Source organism: Diadema antillarum, unplaced genomic scaffold (genome assembly GCF_040938485.1).
Source record: "Diadema antillarum isolate AM-2024a unplaced genomic scaffold, OU_Dant_1.0 seq00000822_RagTag, whole genome shotgun sequence".
Lineage (NCBI taxonomy): Eukaryota > Metazoa > Echinodermata > Echinoidea > Diadematoida > Diadematidae > Diadema > Diadema antillarum.
This window is the reverse complement of record NW_027271699.1, coordinates 801,821-814,756: the sequence shown is the minus strand read 5'-3', so window position 1 is coordinate 814,756 and position 12,936 is coordinate 801,821. Positions and strand designations below refer to the sequence as shown.

At 40.9% G+C, this 12,936-nt stretch overlaps 1 protein-coding gene across 1 annotated transcript in view; it reads right to left on the bottom strand.

Annotated features, from left to right (window-relative positions):
* The window catches only part of LOC139739949 (adhesion G-protein coupled receptor V1-like), a 94,820-nt gene that overhangs the window by 71,711 nt on the left and 10,173 nt on the right, over positions 1-12,936 (bottom strand). Inside the window, exons 3-16 of the mRNA XM_071650548.1 lie at positions 12,653-12,757; positions 11,982-12,095; positions 10,097-11,108; positions 9,262-9,563; positions 8,536-8,674; positions 6,573-7,321; positions 5,857-5,980; positions 5,167-5,427; positions 4,653-4,785; positions 3,750-3,973; positions 2,314-2,513; positions 1,929-2,091; positions 1,258-1,472; positions 369-505 (exon numbers count right to left, since the gene is read on the bottom strand). Of these exons, the coding sequence (XP_071506649.1) occupies positions 369-505; positions 1,258-1,472; positions 1,929-2,091; positions 2,314-2,513; positions 3,750-3,973; positions 4,653-4,785; positions 5,167-5,427; positions 5,857-5,980; positions 6,573-7,321; positions 8,536-8,674; positions 9,262-9,563; positions 10,097-11,108; positions 11,982-12,095; positions 12,653-12,757 (3,878 nt within the window). The remainder of the gene's footprint in view (positions 1-368; positions 506-1,257; positions 1,473-1,928; positions 2,092-2,313; positions 2,514-3,749; positions 3,974-4,652; positions 4,786-5,166; positions 5,428-5,856; positions 5,981-6,572; positions 7,322-8,535; positions 8,675-9,261; positions 9,564-10,096; positions 11,109-11,981; positions 12,096-12,652; positions 12,758-12,936) is intronic.

Sequence of the window (12,936 nt, the reverse complement as noted above, 5' to 3'; positions counted from 1 at the left end):
CACCTTTGCAACGACTTGAAATCAAAATAACTGTTGTCACGATGGTAGCAGCCATACATCAACCTATCAGCAATGAGCATCTAAGACATTGCCATAGCAACTGTTATCTTTGCTATAAGTTGCAATTTATGTGTGAACAAAACAGAACACAGGAATGGAGAATATATACTCATTACAGCATTAAACTTCACATATCCTTTTTTTTTTTAAATGGCAAAGTGAGAAAAGTGAATTCAATTAATTCTCCATGATTTATAGCATCTGACAGAAAACTTGGCATGACTTGTACAAAATAGATCCACTAGGAGTACAACTGACTGGGTCAAGCAGCAACAGACAGCATAATTTCAAAAGATCCTGTTACTCACATGTCTTGGCCAAATGGTGCTCCATCCACGTACAGGTTGGCAATGAGTCTTTGGTTGTCGATGGTTGCCACGATGAAGTGCCATGCCCCGTCGGTGAGGTCTACATTCGACAGAGTCGATCCACCGACGGCATTTGTCTGGAGAGGGAACCAAAGCAATTCACAGTTCAGCACTGCTCAGTTTCTTCCCAGCAATGACATTTAGCAATGACTTTGATATCAATTACTAATACAGTGATTATCCATATCGTTTTGCTCACTGGGTATTGGTATAACCAGAAGGCCTACAGAGTTTTTGAAGTATGCGAAGTATATGTCCTTTTGATTCTAAATCATTTTCAATATGAAAAATATCATACATACAACTGTATCAATAATGTGACAGCAAATGGATACTGCATTTATACCTGTCTTATCACAACTGTACTTCAAGAGGGTCAAGTACAGCAACAACTAAGTTAATAATTCTAAATGAGCAAACAACATGGCCTGAATATAAGAAGAGAGTAATTTCTTGAACCACGACATTGTAACTCTCTAGAGTTAAAACTTCTCTGCACAACACAAAAACACACAATATCTGATGGATATGGTAATTTAGGGGTATTTGAAACTAAAGTCACAACACACTACAAACATAGTCTTTTACCACATCGAGCAAAATCAAAACAATTTTTTATTTAAGTCATATGACACAAATATAGAAAAGGTTGTTAGTATTAGGGTAAGAAGTAAAATTTTTACATTTCTGGACTTGGAGGGAACACCACACTAGGCAACCTATTTTGAAGTAATAGACACCCTAGATCAGTTGGTACACTGTACAAGCAGAGAAGAAGGGACAAGAATTATAGTGACGATGATAACGGGTACAGTAATGCGTTCCTCACCAGACTAGATGTGGAGTATCTCAGCTCCAGGTAAGTCGCGCGTGACTGGACGCCCAGCTTGAGGCCGTAGTAAGTGACCTGGGCGGAGGAGGCCACCTTGCTGATGATGAAGCCATTGCTGGTGGAGGTGGGCCTGACCCAGGCGCTCATAGAGAAACCGGCTGCAGTGTCGGTGCGCGACGGTTGGTAGACACTTGGGATGTTCATATAAGCCTCTGTAGAAACACAACCCAGCAGAAGTACATTTTTGCATTGTTGGAGTCACAAGAGCAATACCGTCCATTGCTCTCTTTAAAAAGGTATAGTCCCCTGGATACATTATGATAAGCTTCAATATGTTTTCAAAATACCCCTTGCTGCTGCATTAGTTTTGGCAAAAATTATGGTGGTTTTTGTAAATGTGTCTGGATTTTTTTGTTCCTCACTTTGTACTCATATCTATATTGTAACTCTTTAAAGTCTGCATGACTCTGAAAAAGTAGCACAATGTGTTCATCAATAATTTTGCATCAAATCTATTAATTTTGTGTAATTACATCACCATCATTATCATCATCATCATGGCTGCTATGGTGGTTGTTGCCATCATCATCAGACTCATAACATCTCATTGAAATCAAAGGAATACGAAGGAAGGATGATTGAGCTAGATGAAAACCCTCCCAACTTACGGATTTCCCCACTGAAGGAGTAGACCGGCGTGCCCGTGTACAGTCTCTGCTCACCAGTCACAGGGTTTACTCCCTGGTTGGGGAGGAAGTCGCCCACGAAGAGGAGGTCGATGACGGTGGGGAGATTTCCCGAGATGGCATCCGAGTAGATTTCCCATACAGCCTGCAAACGTGATTGGGAAAACCAAAGCATGTCTCACACTTGGATTTATCATTCTGGCAATTAAACAATTCCACTTACAATCATGTAGTACAATAAACTATGGAGCATAAACAGTTATAAATCTAGATGACAAAAAAGGAATGATCTTGGAATCTCAAACGTAATGGCACATAGTCAGTAAACTTAGCCAGCTCCAGTGATCATGTGATGAGCTGTACTTACACCAACACTGCCAAATGTTCCCTGGAGTCTCTCCACAGTGAAGACAGCCGTTGCCCTGTCCTCCTCATTAGCATAGAAGTCTTCTGCCACATCCTTCTCCCTCGACGACGAAGCAAACGCCAGGACGCCAAAGGGATCATCATTTTCTGTTATTTCGATTGACACCCTCAAGGGGCTAGTTTCAGAAAGTCTTCCACCACCTGTACGTATGAATGTGAGAAATTAAGAAAAGGTACAGGAAAACGTAAGTATGGGAATAAAAAAAAACCTAGAAATATCGCTACGGCAACTGGTATGCCTCCACCATAATGCATGGTTCTCCTAATAGGTCTATAGTACAATGTCTTGACAATGTGTGATGACAGATTCACACAATTGGCAAAATATTAAAATGACAGGTTTGCCACATACAGTATGTGCTGAATGTTCACTTTCTTAGAACTAGGTTCAATTTGATGAATGATTAAAATGTCAGAGTGCAGGTATTTGGGGAACTGATGATTTTTACTTGACTTTTGGCCCTTTTATAAGCTTATGCATTGAGTAATTTTCAAGGTATTGAGAAAAAGTATCATTTCAGTATCAAATGGTAAAATAGCATTATCTAAACCTGGCCTTTGACCTTTGACCTCACAGTTCCAAAGAGAATCACTATTAGGTAGAACATGCATAAATATGTAAGTTTCATGATGATACCTTGAGTTACTTTCGAGATATGGAGGAAAAAGTGCAATTTAGCACTTTCACTTGACCTTTGACCTTTTGACCTTTGACCTTTTGGCAAGAAACTTCCCACAGAATATATATTGGGTAATACATGCATACATCAAGTTTTTAAAAAAAAAACCTTCAGTCATTGCATTTTAAGGAAAGTAGTGATATTTTGAGGAGTTGACCTTGACCTTTGACCCCTGACCTTTGACCCATGACCCCCAACTTCCCTAGATAATCACTGCTCATCGGTACAAGCATATATACTAAGTTCCATGAAGATACCTTAAACCATTTGCGAGATATGGAGAAAAACATGAAATTTCAATCTTTTTTTTCACAAAATAACCTGTGACCTTTGACCTTTGACCCTGTGACCTTAAAATCCACACAAAGTATTATCCCCCAGGATATACCCTCATACCAAGTTTGATGTAAAACCACCATACAGTTCTTGAGATATCGACAAAAACAAAATGGGACGGACGTACGGACGTACGTACGTACGGACAGACGGACGACCCGAAAACATAATGCCTCCGGCCACTTCGTTGGCGGAGGCATAAAAAAAAACCACAGATAATTTCATCACAGACTATTCATACATAATTTGCTTCACTTTTTTTTTTTCACCATCACATTTATCTTTCATAGGTATGCTCATTCACAGTGCACTGTGCAAGAAAGGATTCGATCAAACTGTGCAAACAAGGATGAACCCTGACCTGTGGTGCTGGTCAAGACCAGCTGGAAAAGTTCATTGAACTCTGGGATGCCATCCGCCAGCGTCTGCAGGGTGATCGTGCCCTGGATCTGACCAGTGGCAAACTCCACGTACCCTCCAACCTCCTCAAAGTCCTGGCGATCAGCCAGAGGGTCGGATGTGCCGTTGGCAAACAGCTGCCAGTTGACCAGCACTGTGCCAAAGCTGCCCCGTTCCCTCTGGACACTGTGAAAATGGACAGACACATTTTTATTCAGGAAAAGGATGTTAAGTATGTCTCAACTTTTATCTACACCGTGTACATGTATGTGTCTCTATTGAAGAAAATATGGAACCCAGATGACCAGTTTATCATTTTACCTTAAATATGTAGAGTAAATATGCTGATTCACCAACATGATGCAAGGATTCTGAAGAAAAAAAAAAATGTCATAATGTTCTGATTTTAGTAATGTTTAATTCACCAAACTTTGATGTTGTTTTGTAAATATGTGCAAATATTCATACGGATGAATATGTCCATGTTCCTATGCTTGATAAGGTCACATGTCCTACATATGCTGGATGAAATGAATAACTCTGTGTGATGATTTCTGTCTTTACCTTATCATATTACCATAATCTGTACAATTTTCATGAGCACATAACTGCTCATTAGCATCAAAGAGTGGCACAATCACCGTTCTGTAACTGTTTTTTTGTACAATATTCATACTATTGAATGAAATTTCAATGTGGAATACAGGGAAAAAAGAATGCATGTGTGCATGTGGTTAATTTAACATGTGGGAACATACACGCATTAGGTTCATGATCTACTGAACATTATTCACAGGAACATCTGATTTAAAAACACAGACACTCACACACACGCACACACACAATTTGAGATTTGCGTTCTTACAGGAAATTCAGCTCAAATTCCTCGGTGGACACCACCTGGACTACAGGCTGTAGGAAGCTGAAGATACCGCCTGGGTCGTCATTGGCTGCTATGGTGATTGTTGCAACGCCAGCACCATACACCACGATGTCACCTACAATGCATTCATTTTGGTAATAGGACAAAATCGCAACTGTTAAATCTAGGAAACATCAATCCTCACATAACATCCCTAATCTCAGCTGGGTATATGCTCTTCTGTGGTAAGCCTTTTTACATTGGACTCTCTCAGGACTATTACTCATACCATACTTGTCGTAAGAGGGTTAGATGCCACAGGAGGTTCCAGTGACACTGCTTAATCCTGGAAGACTAGGTCTTTTCATTCAAGATAAACTCATCAAATAGCTGACATGACTCTAATGATTTGCCATGTTAACTTATCAGAACTGTGGTACGTAGTGCATGGTGATCATTTACATTACAGAATTACTTCCACTCTCAATACGGATTCAAAAAATCTCTTGGTAGTTACCGATTGGATTGAATAACTCCACAGTGAAAGTCTCATCATCTTCTGGTTCTGTGTCTTCAAGGATCAAAATGTTGATGGTTTCCACGGTGACACCAATGGGGAAGCTGAGTTGGCCGCTAGTCTCTGCAAAGTCCTGCCGTGAGGAGAGCGCCGTGCCCGGCACAGTGCGGTAGTTAACAGTGGCCGCAGACTCACCAGTGCCGTTCCTGCGAACCGTCAACGTGACGGCAGTTGGCTCTGACACTGTGATGTTTGTGGGCTCTGAAGACGAGAAATTGTGAGGTACCAGATTTAGTGACTAGTGGACACAAAGTAGGGAGTAAGTTCTCTCAGAATTGTTCAATACTTTAAAAAGAAAATACATACATCACACACACACACACATATTATGTTAAACATTTGTTTATCCTTACTCTTCTATATTCTATCACAGTGAATAAGTCTGATTAAAGTGTAAGTATGACTTGACTGCAAACCAGCAGAATACCAGAAGTGACATCACGTCAGCATTAGCTAGATAGCGCTGGCTTTGGTAGATAAATGCGTGAGCAACCATTTACAAAATCTTTTCAAGATTCGTGTTGCTTGCAACAAGAAGTTTGTGCATGGTGAACAATATTTCACTGGGGCCAGATCCTCTCACAGCCCAAACATTTTAGGGATCTGCAAAGAAACACATCACACAAATACCTTCAAAGAACACTGCATCGTCATTTTTGTTGATGTTCAGCGTGGCTGATGCCGGATCACCAAGACGGCTTCCCCCCGTTGGATTTGACAGCGTGATTGTAAATCTCTCTGATCCTTCTGGAATCTACATGTACAAAACACATTATAAGGAACATCTATGAATAAAACACTGACAAAGGAAAGCTCTTGAACAAAACAAAGCATGTATAATGAGTTCCAAAGACAAGGTGCTACATGGCAGCAACACTGAACAGGTGAAAGATTTCAAATGTCATAGTTATTATTACATTGTCATTGCTGTGTGCAAAACTCTGCAAGACTTGTCTCGCACATCATTAAACAGCCATTTTGGACCAGAACAAGTATCACTTGATACAGTAATTTCCCACTGTCAACAAGCTTTTCACCTTCCACTGCCATTTATATTCAGTCCCAGCACTTGTCCTTTTTTTAACAGATGCAATTTTTGGTCTCTTTTTCCAGATGTGCAAGCTTCATAGTACCTGAAAATGAAATTTGTGTCTACAGTACCCCTCAAGTTGTCACTAAAAGTTTCCCTCTTTTATCATGTGCATATGCTTAACAGTCAAAAGCTAGGCTGGATGTTTACTTCAAGTAAAGATCAGACTTTCATGCATATATATTTAGTCACTAAAAATTATACAGACTGTATGAAACTACATCTTTCTTATTGGAGCAAATTTTCAGAGACTTACTTGATCATTCTGAGCTGTTATCGCGATGTATTTCAGATTTTCTTCACTCTGAAATGTGACCACGCCCTGAGTGGGCACGAGATCGAAAGCTGATTGTGCTGGTTCCGTGCTCCATGCTACTGAAGTTTCTCCAAATGTTCCCCTTGATCTCACCACAGCAAACTGTGCTGTCTGGTTTTCACTGCTGGTGCTCTCATCGATGTACAGTACAGCTGGATTGTCCTGGAACTCAATGACTCCGTATGGGTCGTCATTGGCTGGAACAGTGATTTCCACAAGTGTGCGATTGTCGAGCTCACTAGGGGGCGTTCCATATGCTGAGAGAATAAGATAAAATGTTTCGTCTAGCTCTGGAATGCCATCCGGTACCGCAGCAAGCGTGATGGTGTAGGTGTCGACGCCAGGACCGAAATCAGCCAGATCCTGTGCTCCATAAAACTCTCCATTCACGCCGCCCTCTATGGTGTAAAACACACTCCTGGCTACCAGGTTTCCACCGGTACGCTGTATGACAACTTGCACCACATTGCCCCCCTCGGTGACCTGAAAGGGACCCGCAGAGCTGGCAGAAAACTCAAAGGTTCCGCCGGCACCGTCGTTTTCGAGGATGGTGACAGAGGCCGTGCTGTCGCCCTCGCGGAGGAGCTGATTCTCAGGGTAGACATCGTAGAGTTCAATGACGAAGGTTTCGTCAGTCTCTGCCAAATCATCTGGCATGATCTCCACAACGAGAGATTGCTTCGATTCCCCTACAAGGTGTGCATTTGAAAAGAAAGCAGGATGACAGGTGTAGCAGGGTGATTATCAAATATCCACATCATATCAGTGATATATCCACCTCACTGATGCTAGCCCTAGTGGAAACTATTTTTGGGTGAATATAAGTTGTATAGAAGCAGCAGAAATTTCAACATTTGTATGAAAATGCAACAAATCAAAACAGAATTTTCACATGCTTCATCACAGGTAAAAACCAGTCACCATATCTTTGAGATGAAGAAGGATATGAATATGTCTAACATTTCACCAATCACTGACAACAGCACAGTAAGGCACTCCCCTCTGTAAAATGGGGACACAAGGATGTCCTTTCATTCTAATGCACTTGTATGAGCAAACAAGTAACACCCTGTGTCAGTGTACATACTTGAATTTGACAGTGAGGAATAGTAATAATAATAAATTTATGATTACTACAGAACATGAATACTGACAAATTAGTGTTCTCAATGCACTTTAAAAATACTTATTCATTGAAAAAAAAAAAAAGCTTTACTGAAGTACAAAGAAATCACACAATCACTATGCTACAAGGTTTTGAGAGAGAAATGATGTGACTGTGCCAGATTCACTGAATATACTGTGGGATGCTATTCCATACACGTGTACAGGCAGCGTACAGGAAGGACCTTCAACCACAAATTTCGTTACTGACTTTCAGAACAAAATGATGTATATGATAATTTGATCTGAGGTTTCAAGTAGGGATATTGTGTAAGATTAATGGAGAGCAAGGTGATTTAGTGCTTTAAAATCAAACAAAAAAATCTTAAACATGAACCTTTCACAATGGGCAGCCAGTGGAGTTTGATAGGAGTTTGTGAAATCTCATTTTGTTTGGGTAATTTTTCAATGACACAGGCAGCAGTATTTGGGATTCTCTGAAAAGATGATGGTCTGGTTTGGCCAACTTGCACAATGAATAACACCATAAACTACAAATAAATGATTTGTGAAGGAGTGAGTGGTTTGCTTAACACACTTTCCAGAAAATAGAAAATGTTGCTGACAAATTGTAGATCATCAAGGAGGACTACCATTAGTCCGCATAAGACATCAACCAACCACATAGTCCAGTGTGAGAAAGAGAATTCAATAATTTACAGCTCTTTGTCAGAAATGCGCTTGGAGATGAAGACTAAATGTCAGTAAATATACACGTTACCAAGGTAACAAACTCTACCTGGCGCAAATGAGACCGAGCCATTGCGAGACCCGTAGTCATCCTCAGATGCGGTGCCATCTGAACCTTCGGGAGTGATGATGCGCCAAAAAACGACAGCCGCTCCAGATGTACCCTCCCTTGTCAAATTCAGGAACAGCTGAATGCATGAGAGACAATACAAAGTGTATAATTTTTTTTGTTTTTAAATGTCCCGAAACCATACTTTCTGTCTCTGTACACATTAATGGTAGGAATGCACTCAATGCACAGCACAAAAAACAAACAAACAAACAAATGAATACATAAGTGTTTACACAATGATGACTGTAATCATGAATATTGTCACATATCTTTAGAAAAGAAGCTAACTTTGAAGACTATCACACTGCCATGTTGTCTACAGACTAATTAGGCCTCTGCGAAACAGGTCATTTGCTTTTTTTCCCCTTTAAATGAAGTTTCACTTACATCTTCAGAGAATTAGTTCATTCCACTTAGAACATCACAGAATAAGACTCTAACATAGTGAGAAATGTATGCCAAAAATAAACTCAACAATATACAAGAGGACACAGCAGTGGACAGGTTATGCAGTACGAAATGTAGTATTTCATTCTCATTCCATAATACGATAACCAGCCCTATTCTACATGACTGTATCAAAAAATTCACTTGTCACTTTTTGTATTGAACTATGAGAAAAACCCCAGAGCTGTGATTCAAACACAGCAGCTATCTGTATACCTCAAAGGGCATCAGCCCCTCCGGCTCTCCAATGTCTACAGAAAGGCCAGACTGATCGAAGCCAATCTCCCCATTGGCCATGTCAGCCGTGACGGGCAGTGTCACGACGACCTTTGACCCCACGCGGGGGCTGCTCGGGGGCAGGATTGGGGTGGGGCTCAAGAGCTGTGTGGACTCCAACGTTACGCGGAATTCTGCCCCCAAGCTGAGAAAGGAACTGGCTCGAATTGGAATCTCAAAGCGGTGGACTGAAGTGCCCTCGAGGAACACTGTGGAGGATCCTCCGGCTGTTTCCAGTACATCTAAAAGAAAAGCAGAGTCACCAAAAGGATTAACAGTATGATCACATTCACAACAAATCTTTAAATTTTCTGGTGATCAAAAGTCAACATCTTTTAATGAAAGAAAAGAAATAGTGGTTTCTATTTTGATCTTAATCTTCTTCTTTTTTTGTTTCATCAAAAAACACTCAGAATCAATTACCAGCTGCATGAATTGATTAAAATCGTTCCTCCATTACTCATATAATTTCAAATTCAAATAAGAGAGGCTGTAAAAATTATCCAACTTAAGAATCAATCTTTTCAGCAGAGGTTACTGAAATTTTATCAGAATGTTGCCATTTTCAAACTACTTGTCTTAAAAAAACAAACAACAAATGCATACAGTTATAAACTCAGTGATGATAATCCACAACCATCCATATTGGTAGCATTTACAGTCTTCCCTCTTTTCGAATGCATTTCAGTGCTGACCTACAGATTTGGTGGTGGCATTACAATTCATGAAGTCCACAACACACAGATACATACATTGAATCTCAGAATATACTTACCAATGCTTTGATCAGTGTTCCCATCTGGATTGATATAGGAGACGTTGAAATTGACCAATATATCACCAACAGTTCCACCACTTCGGGTCAGCAGCATCTGCAGCCGTCGAGGCTGGGAGCTGACGACGATGGACTGGTCTGCGTCTGATGAGAACTGGACCACGCCATAGACGTCATCGCTGTCCAGGATCACTAGGGTGCCTTCGGTGACCCCTTCAACTCTCGCCCCTCCTGTCACCGAGTCCGGTAGAAGTCTAACTGTGTAAACCTCAGCCTCCTCTGGGATGCTATCCTGGGTAATTGGAATTGACAATTCTTGGGAGCGCTGCCCTTCCTGCAGCCGGACCAGACCCGAGGATTCCGGGATTGGGGAGGCACCGGACACGTCGCGCAACACTTGGTAGGTCACCGTGACCTCTCCAAAGGCTCCGCCGGACCTCACCACCACAAAGTCTCGGACAGTCCTGGTTGTCTCTTCGTCCACGACAACATAGAGACCCTGGGGGGCTCCCGAGGAGTTGAACGAAAGCACCCCGTTGTGATCATCATTGGCAAGGATCCTGGCAACAGTCATGGAGGGGTCAGCAATGACGGCATTCCCCGACGGGTTGATCAGGGTGAAGACAATGTCCTCACTAATCTCAGGAGTGTCGTCCGGTAGAATACCCACACTGACTGACAGTCTTGTCTCACCTGACAGGAAGGTAAGACTGCCATTTGTGCCAACATAGTCTTGCCCAAAGGATGCTCCCAGCGATGTCAAGTAGTAACTGACTGTCACAATTCCATCTGTTGGACCAAGAGGCGTGGTCCCATCTTCCGATAGGCCCCTCAGGACTTCTATATTAATGTTGCCCGAGTCTTCGTCAACAATGTACAGTGTCTGGGCAAAGCGGACGGGACTATCATTTTCTCTTATAACAAAGAGAATGGTAGATGCTGAGGAATTCAGCCTGGCACCTCCAGAGACTGAAGTCAGCTGCACGGTGAAAGACTCCTCATTTTCAGGTACCTGGTCAAAGGCAGTGAAATACGCCAGAAATATCATCACATTGAAAGAACAATGAAATTGCAGGCTATGTCAAAGTTGGCTTGGGGGGGGGGGCTGAATAAAAGTGAAGACATGTATCATTATAACAGTGATAGTATCATTTGAATTGAGCACAAGATAAATACAAGCTATGGAATCTTATCAAGTTTTACATGTCTTCATAACACAGTACTATCAGTCAAAATCGCATACTGTAAAAGTGGATATTTTCGCGCGTCTAATTTTTCTCGCTTGGCTGGGTAAGAAGAGTTTTGCGTGTTTTTAATTCCGCGGAATCAAGACATCAACTACTGGAACATATGGCATGCAAAAATATTCGCGTGCTTTTATTTTTGCGCTAGCTTCTGGTTGTGCGAAATGCGCGAAAATTTCAACACCGCAAAAATTTCCACTTTTACAGTATCAATAATCACACAGTTACAACCTTTCTTTGTATATGAAAGAAAAAAACCACCACTGTTAGTTGAGTTTAACTCTAAAATAATTTGGATACCCAAGATATAAATACTTTTTCTTGACTAGCTTTTTATGGGTAAAACTTGGTGAAGACTAGTGTCTCAAAGTAAACTTGTAGGGCAATGACATGATTACCTTACTGGGTACCTAAATTGTATTACGCAAATTACCGTACTTCCACATCTTCGTGAAAACCTGTGAAAGTTATGGAATTCCACAGCTTTCTTTGTTTTTTGCCCAATTCTAAACAAGCTTTCCCTGTTGTTAGCTTGGTTTACTCCATTTATCAAAATCAACTTAAGAATAAAAATTCATTTCAAATTTTCATTTTCCAAGTAGAGAGGGTCAGACCTGCAGTAAAGGATGAATAGGTCTTACCTGATCAGCTAGTACTGTGATAACAAGAGAGGCAGAGGATACGCCTTCTTGGAACGTAACAGTTGATGTCACAGGCGACAAGTCATTGCTCGCTGCATTTGGGCCACCCGAGATCTGCATGAATGTAAGAGGTAGGATTTGACAAAAAAACCTGGAACGTTGGGTCCACACTAATTCAGTAAATTAGCCATTACTTGTTGGTACTATTACTGATTGTGTTTCCATTTTTATTATATCAGCTATAAGTTAGTTCCCCTTCCCCTAAAGGATTCTGAATTACTGGAATTACAAAAGTGGAATGACAAACTGAAATCTCTTTATCTTTTCATGCTCTGCTCTCATGTAGGGCACAATGAAATGTCTAAAATGCTTACATACTGCCTACAGAAGTCCCAAAGTTTTTTTAAACTGATATCAAGGCATTATTCTTTTTTTCTTTTCTTTTTTGAGACACAAGAGTTTTAAATCCCTAACGAATCTATCTGATTGTTTGAAAGCACTGATATATGTACAGTGCACTGGCTTTACACATAGTTGGTCAATTTATGGAAGAGCTGGATTAAAACAAAAACAAAAACAAAAACAAAAACGAATTAACAATTAAAACAATTAAATCAAGGTGCAACTTACATCCAAAATTCGGATTCACATTGAACTGTGAACAAAGTTACCTGATAGGTGACTGTCACTGTCCCGAACAAGCCAGCATCTCTTTGCAGGAGAATTGAGACTGGAGTATTGACACTGGGGTCCTCATCTGCATACACTGTTGATACCTGTGGCATGAAGGCAGAGGATATGATCAGTGACGATACAGTGTGTCAGAAAGCTCATCAGTTGGATGGATGCATGTGTAACTATAATAATAAATTTCCTCTTCATGGGTGGAAACTCATGCCATTGATAAAGTTTTGTGTGTCATAAGTAAGCTGTCCAAAATGTACGTCTGCCATAA